This window comes from Streptopelia decaocto, assembly GCF_964273445.1.
Source record: "Streptopelia decaocto genome assembly, chromosome: 4".
NCBI lineage: Eukaryota > Metazoa > Chordata > Aves > Columbiformes > Columbidae > Streptopelia > Streptopelia decaocto.
In genome coordinates, this window is record NC_138658.1 from 50,782,051 (window position 1) to 50,789,947 (window position 7,897).

The following is a 7,897-nucleotide window of genomic DNA, read 5'->3' on the forward strand; positions in this document are numbered from 1 at the left end:
ATTTATGCTGTCACTGTCACCATATGCTTTCTTCTGACATTAACTTTCATTGAAGAGATGCATTGTGTTGCTCATGATTCAGGATTAATATATAAAATGGTAACATCTACTATCACTAGAATTCATAAAATTTACAAAACTGGCCATCCAACTCCAAACTTACTGTGCAAATTTAGTATATTCTATTTCCCTCACATGCTATAAACCAGTAGATTACATGGCATAAGCCAAAAAGTAGTTGCCTTGCAGAGACTCATCATCTGGAAGACGATGCCTCATATTAATTTAGTAAGCTCGTATTGGATGAGAATAAACTTATGCTCTCATACTTCTGCAGTGGATCAGGCTGGATGTCAGGCAAATGCCTTCTCTAAGGAAGTGCACACATTGTCTCCTCCCTGAGCAACTAAAACATTGCTCATGCATGGAATCATTCCAGCATTTTAAAAGGTGTTTCTAACTCTGAAAGACATTTTCATTTTTTAAATCTGTCTGCGTGTTTGCTCCAGAAAGAGACTTTTGTAGATGACACTACAACCAGTTCTGACCCAAGTCAGACTGCTTTTGTTACACTTTTCCTCCCTGCACACGCTTCCCTTGCGTTTCTCTGTTGACACTGTGCTCCTCCCTATTTCTCCTGCAGCTCTAATGCTGCTCCTCAACTAGTGTCATAGCAAACTTCAAAAAGACAGCTGGAGAACAGCAAGACATTAAGAGACAGCAAACCTTCTTAATTCTCAGTAGAAGCTCATCCAATAGTAATAAGCTGAACAGCCACCTGCAGGTGCTTTTGCTGGAGCAGCAGGGTAAGCAGTCCATTTAAAAAGAGAGAAACCGCCTAAAGTAAACCATGGTCCTACATAGTTAGCAATAAACTAAAACACCTGAGGACAACACATTTGTGAAACTGAGTATGCTACATTTGCTGCCTTCACAGGTGAAAGAAATCAAGGCTTAAAACATGTTTGATGCACGTTTGAAGAAGTGTAACAGTACCTGTGGGCTAATTCTGCTCTACCCCAGAAACGTGCCACAAGTTTCTCAACGCCTCCACACCTTCTGAAATTGTGAAAACGCTGACAACTGATTTTGCGGCAGAACTGGAGCCTGCTCCAGTCTCCAGGTGACCCGATGCAATACTCTCACCGCAGCTGAACAAAAGCACAGGGCTGCAGGCCTCCAGGGAGCCGCGAGGTGAGGTGCAGAAACCAAAACACCCTTCCCCTGCAGGCTTCAGTACATCTTGGAGAGCTAATTCCTCCATCCAGCCCCAAAGGGCGAGGCTGCCTCCCTACACAAAGCCCCGGCACCACCTCCGAGAGCAGGCCCACCTCTGGAAACGGCCCCTTCGCCGCGGGCACGGCGGGTAAGGACAGGACGGTGCCTTCCCTGCCTCCCGGCGGCGCGGGACGACCCCCTCCCCCTGCCCACCCCCGCTGCCTACTCACCAGTCGGTCTCGTCCTCCTCGCAGCCGGCCAACCGCTCCAGCTCCTCCGGCCTGAGCAGCGCGGCGTCGTCCAGGAGGCCGTTGCCCTCCTCGCCAGCCGCGCCGCCGCCGGGCTCCTCGGCGGGGGGCGGGCGCCGAGCGGCGGCCCGGGGGGTGAGGCAGCGGCTGTCGGGCGGGGAGGCGGCGGGGGGCGACGGGGAGGGCCCACCACCCAGGAAGCGCTTGGGGCTGGCGGGGGCGGCGGGCAGGGCGCCGTGGCGGCTGCGGAGCTGCTCGTTCTGCTTCTCCAGCTTCTTCACCAGCTCCTGCAGCTTCCGCACCTCCGCGTCCGCGTTCACGCCCGAGCCGACGTCCTCCATGGCGCCCGCCGGCAGAGAGGCGGCTGCGCGGGGAAGGGCGGCCGCGCCGCCCCGTCTACATGGCCAGGCGGCCCGTGGCGGGGGCGGGCTGTGGCGGGGCGGGCCGCGGGCGCTGCTGCCACCGCCCCCTCAGCAGCGGCGGGCGGTGGGAAGGGCGGGGAACGCACGTCCGGCCGCCGCCGCCATCTTACCGGCCCGGCCAATCGCTCTGGCGTCATGTGCGTTACCCGGAAGCGTCACCGCTCGCTCGTCCCTCTGTTGGGCGGGTGACGTTGCTGGGCGGGGCGGCGGGCAGGTTCGGGGCCCTGGCGGGTGGGGCTCTGGCCTCCGTTTCATCGCCGGCTGGCGCCGCTGCCTGCCTCCTCCGGCAGCCTCGCTCCTGAGGGAGCAGCCCGGCGTGGCCTGGCCGCCCGTCCCGGCTCTCGGTGGCCGCTGGTCCCACCCAGCAGTTGCACGGGAAGCACCGGAATACTTTCCCCAAATGACGAAATCTTCTAAGGGACGCGAGGTGTGGCCCTGGTCCCAGGCCCTGGCGATGTGCTCGGGCCCTCTGTGTGTGACAGGCACATGAGCCATTCCCTAAATATCATTTGAGCCTTTCATGTGGTATAAATCTATATATTCGTATAAAAAATGACATGAAATTGCCATCTACAGCATGACTCTTACACCTCTAGGTTTAAGGAATTAGCAGGGCTTGGGGGGTTTCATCCACTGGCCTTGTGGGGATGCTCTGCCCCCCCCTTCCCTGCACCACTGTGACACTGCCCTCAGTGCCATCCCGTCGCTGTTTTTTCCTCTTCCCAAGCTCCAGCTACTCCACAGCTTCATTCAGAGCCCACATTTGCCAGGTAGAGGAAGAGCAGCAGCAAGGTGGCTGGGGGAGAACAGGAATCTGCATGGGATGGCCCTGCGGATGAGAAGCGTGTCCCAGGCTCAGGGAGGGACAAAGGGAAACAAGACTGGGGTGCCCCAGCCCGTGGGGTGTGCGGAGGAGATGCAGAGCCTACGAGCAGTAAATGCCACGTGGTTGAGTTTGGGTTGTGTTAGGTACGGTGCATGGACCGCTGGGGTGTTGAGTCTGCAGCACCCTTATGTATGGGGACAAGGATGAGCTCACCTCCTTGCCTTATGCAATACTCTCCCCTTATACATTTGCAGGTTAAATTATCTCTTTACATACAGCATTGCTGGGGAGTTTATGCTGGAGTGGCTATCCACTGTTACTGTTAGGTCCTCATCAGAATTCAGGCCTTTGATCCATAAATACAATTTATGTCATTGTTTTGTCCAAACCAATATCACCTTAAGCATTTAACCATATTAAAATATTTCTGGGATGGTACATTTTAAAAAAGCAATTTAAACTACTCTTATGGTACTGTCTTCATTATCTGCTAGCAAAACAAACTTGTTATCAGCAGATTTTATATAATTGTCACACCTATAAAACTATAATATTTAGCAGTTTTGGCCCATGAGCTGAGGCCATCGGGACTCTGCTCATTGATACCACGTTGACAACCATCAACTGCAACCATTGGAGACTGGTCTGTAAACCAGTTTGTAAATCCAGCTCATTCTCTCTTAAGTGTGTATCATTTGGTACCAAGTTCAGTGCCTCAAGGGAATCCAGATGTATTCTGTGAGCACAGTTCCTTTATTAACAGAATTTACAGTCCTCCAAAAGGCAAGCAAAACAATAAAAAGGGTTTTGACAATAAGGATCTTCTGTGACACTGACACTTTCAGTGACACTGCTGATGACTCCGTGGTTGGTGGGTGTAATAGCAGTCTTAACCTATGCAGGGAGGTTTATTCCAACAGAATATTTATAGCAGGACCACACAGTATAGCTTCCTTATTCTTCTTAAACTATCCTCAGTCCAATGTAGGTGACACAATAAACCTTCAGTCACTTGCGTTATTTATGCCTTTATAATAGCAACAGAAGGAGTTTGTCCTTTCTATCCCACAGCTACTGGGGTCAGGGTGGGGCTGGTGGCTGTGGCTGGGAGGGAGACAGAGTGTGAAGTGGGGCTGTGACAAAGGGCTCGGCCAGGGGACGCAGGCAGTCAGTGTGCAGAAGGACCAGGACCAGAAAGAGCCACAGGCTCCTGGGAGCTGCTGACTCAAATCACAGCTGTTTGTGGTGCTTATGTCATGTTTAGGGGCCCCTTCTATGATGTAACGGGGCAGCTCCTAGAGCCCCTGAGTGGTCTGTGCTTTGCCTGCATACTGCCTCTCCTTCCTGTTTCTCCTCTCTTCTTCTTCCCGCAGCCCCTTCTATGGTCTGTCAGTCCCCTAGATTCCCTACTCCAACTTTCTGTCCCTTACTGACAACATTACTTTGCTGCCAGCAGCTCTCACAATTACTTTCCCCTGTAAGAGACTCTCCCTGTAAGTGTGTGGATGGGGAGGGAGGAAAATGAGAAAAAAGTTTTAGAACTGTTGAATCATCTGATAATTTTACAAAGAGTAAAGGCAATTGAGACAAAGAGAGTCACTGGTTAATAGTCACTGTAGTCTGTGTTTGAATAGCAAGGACCATGATCCTGCTTTCTCCATTCACTCTGTGTCGTGAGTGCCCTTCTCATGTTTTGGGAACTGAGCAGCAGTAAGGCGTGAACCAGAAGCCTCCCATTAAATATCATTTCAATAATGGGTTTCTATGAGCTTCTCAGTCATTAGATTCCAAGCTGGCACTTGCCAAATGTGAAAGACCACACCCAAGCAGAGTTCCCTGGGTGATTATACATAAATAGCATTAATTGATAGTGATGCCACAAAAATGAAATCTTTCCGCTCTGTCATAAGAGCAAGAAAAATTCCTCTGCATGTGAAATTAGACCTGTTGCAGATTTTTTCTGATCAGCTGCAGTTTGTGCCCATGGTGTATTTTTCACGCACATGGAGAGGGCAGGGAAAAGCAGCATTTCTGCAGCAGTATTTTCCAGATCTCAGTACCTGCATGGGTGCTTCTCTTCTCTGACTTGGGGTGGGTTCTTCACACAGGTGGTGACAGTAAATGAGGAGTACTCCCTCCAAAGGAAATGAAGCTTGAGCAAGGCTCCCGTATCACTTAAATAATTCAGCACACTCTGTCAAGTGGTTCCTGAGAAAATGGCCAACAGGAGCCTTGTTTTGATGGCCTTTGAGCTCTCTAGCATGGACAACCCCATGGTTAGTTTCTCACTGCTGTAATATGCTGCATTGTTTTCACATCTGGCAAAACTCTTAGAATCTGACTTTGAAGCTTTATTTCATTTGTCACCTAGGAGAACACAAAAGATCCCTTGGGGAAGAATACATGAAAATGAGCAGATGCGTGGTGGGAAGTTAACATTTGTAGCAAATATTTGACTTCACGCCTGGAAAACTAGACTGGTCTTTAAGCAGCTTTGTTTAGTCTCCTGCAATAGGTTGTTGCCCACCAGACTTCTCAAAGGAGATGTTCAGCAGGCCCACACACATTGGTGCTAGGCAGTGTTTATGTAAACCTTTTCCAGTATAGAAGGTATCATCTGTCATTACAATGTATAGTATGTGCAAACATTGCATATACAACAGAATAAGTATGTCCCTTTCATAGTATGTCCCTGTCAGAATTAATTTCAAAATGTTAGCTGCCTCTACAGAAAGAAGCAACATTGTAAGTCTATTTATTTATTTAATTTTATTTTTATTTAGAAAAGATATCTCTGAGTCTATCTGGCCTCACCAGTGGTGAGACAACACTTTGCATTAGACTTAGGTTATTTGGAAACTCAAAAATACAGTCAGTGTCTCTGCACACATCTTCAGTAACTGTCCTCTAGAAACTGTGAACAACAGTGAGCTTTGGAAAGGCATCCGTGCATAAATAAACTTAAAAGTCTTAATGAATAATTTCATAAAGATATTTACTACTGACACTATCATGGGTGAGACAGAGACCCACATTCAGTACACTGGTGTCCTTACCAAGTTACAAGCCTGCCTGAAGGGCAGGCAAGATTCCAGCTAAGTTCTGCCATTGAAAATACATCTGTCTTTGATATCATCAAGTGTAAAATGCAGCTCTTAGGCATTAATTTATATGCCTCTTGTCTTTCTGGAGAGACAAGAAGATGTTAACACTTTGACCACAAACCATCTTTAAACATACGTTTTATGCTTCAGAGCTAGAGCAAGAGCAATTCTAGGACAATGCACACATTCCTAATAAGGAATTCATGGCATACCACGTGGCTAGAAAATGTATGAACAAGTATGTACTTCAATTGCTGTCATGTGTATAATTAATTTACCAATGACTCTTTTCAAAGATTATCATAATCACAGAGTGGCTCAGGTTGGAAGTAACCTCTGGTGATCACCTGATCCAAGCCCCATGCTCAAGCAGGGCCATCTAGAGATGATTTCCCAGGACCATGTCCAGATATCTTTTTAATATCTCCATGGATGAAGATTTAACAACCGCACTGGGCAACCTGTGCCAGAGCAGAATCACCCTCTCAGTAAAAAAAAAAAATAAATTGCTTTCTGATGTTCAGACAGAGCCTCCTGTGTTTCAGTTTGTGCCTGTTGCCTCTGGTCCTGTCACTGGGCACTCCTGGAAAGAGCCTGACCCTGTCCTCTTTGCACCCTTCCTTCAGACATTTATACACATTGATGAAATCCCCTTGAGCCTTCTCTCCTCTAGGCTGAACAGCCCCAGCTCTCTCAGCCTCTCCTCATCGGAGAGATACTTGAGTCCCTTCATCATCTTCGTGGCCCTTTGCTGGACTCTCTCCAGTATATCCAGGTCTCTCTCGTACTGAGGAGCCCAGAACTGGACACAGGACTCCAGGCGTGGCCTCACTAGTGCTGAGTAGAGGGTCAGGATCCCCTCCCTTGACATGCTGTCAATAATTTGCCTGATGCAGACCTGGATACCATTTGCTGTCTTTGCAGCAAGGACAGTTTGCTGACTTCTGTTCAACTTGGTGTCCACCAGGATCCCCAGTCTCTTTTCTGCCAAGCAGCTTTCCAGCTGGGTGGCCCCCAGTGTCTGCTGGTGCCTGGGGTTGTTCCTTCCCAGGTGCAGGCCTCTGCACTTCTCCGGGGGGAAGTTCATGAGGTTCCTATTTCTCCAGCCTGTGGAGGTCCCCCTGGATGGCAGCATGACCCTCTGGTGTATCAGCCACTCCTCCCAGTTTGGCGTCATCGGCCAACTTGCTGAGGGTACACTCCGCTCCATCATCCAGGTCATTAATGAAGATGTTGAACAGGACTGAGCTCAGTGTTGACCCCTGGAGTACAGCACTAGTTATGGACCTCCAACTATTACAGACCTTGTGCTGCTGACCTCCACCTTCTGGATCTGGATCACTGCAGACACCCCACATAATATTTGAATTTTATCACTAGGTTCATCATCATGGTATCTGAGCACCTTCTACAAGTTTAATGTTTTCTGATCCTTGCATTTTTTCTATATCTGCATATACAGTTCATTACAAATGCAAATTAAATTTTGTCATGGAGTTAGCTACCAGTATTTCATGTTTATCAATCACTTGGAAATAACTTAATTGCTCTTTAGAAAACTGCTGAACTCAACATACTTAAAATGCTGTGGTGAGACCAAAGTTACTCAGAACACTGGGAAAGGATTTTCTCTTGTCAAGAAGATTCATGATTTATGCTCATTTGCAGACTGTAGTGATTTCATTCACTTGGGTAACATTGAGTGAAATCTTATGTGTCTCCACCCATATGAAGCAATCTTCTAACATTCAAAATGTTTCTAAATTTAATGAGAACTCTCAACAATCCAGTGCGGCAAGGAAAAAGATTTCATTGGCCTCAAGAAGTTCTTGAAACAATTTTCCATATGCACTTTTATTAATAGGAAAAAACACCAAATCTTCTCCAGAATGAAAAATAATTGACAAGCAAAGAACTTTCAAACATGTGGGAAGTTTGAAATGCTGTATTTACATGAATACTGGAAAAGCTAGTAGGTTTTAAATATCTTTTTGCTTAGATTTTAATGAAAATTTGTAACTGAATCAGGGAGAGATAGCATATACCAAACTTTGCAATTAAATTAGGTTTATGCTCAAT

General features: G+C 47.7%; 1 protein-coding gene across 2 annotated transcripts in view; it reads right to left on the minus strand.

Moving 5' to 3' along the window:
• Nucleotides 1-1,999, minus strand: part of SLAIN2 (SLAIN motif family member 2) — a 36,491-nt gene extending 34,492 nt beyond the window's left edge. For both annotated transcript variants that reach the window (XM_082050203.1, XM_082050202.1), the window contains exon 1: nt 1,449-1,999. In XM_082050203.1, coding sequence (XP_081906329.1) covers nt 1,449-1,807 — 359 coding nt within the window. In that variant the 5' untranslated portion in view covers nt 1,808-1,999. The remainder of the gene's footprint in view (nt 1-1,448) is intronic.
• Between the last annotated feature and the right edge of the window lie 5,898 nt (nt 2,000-7,897).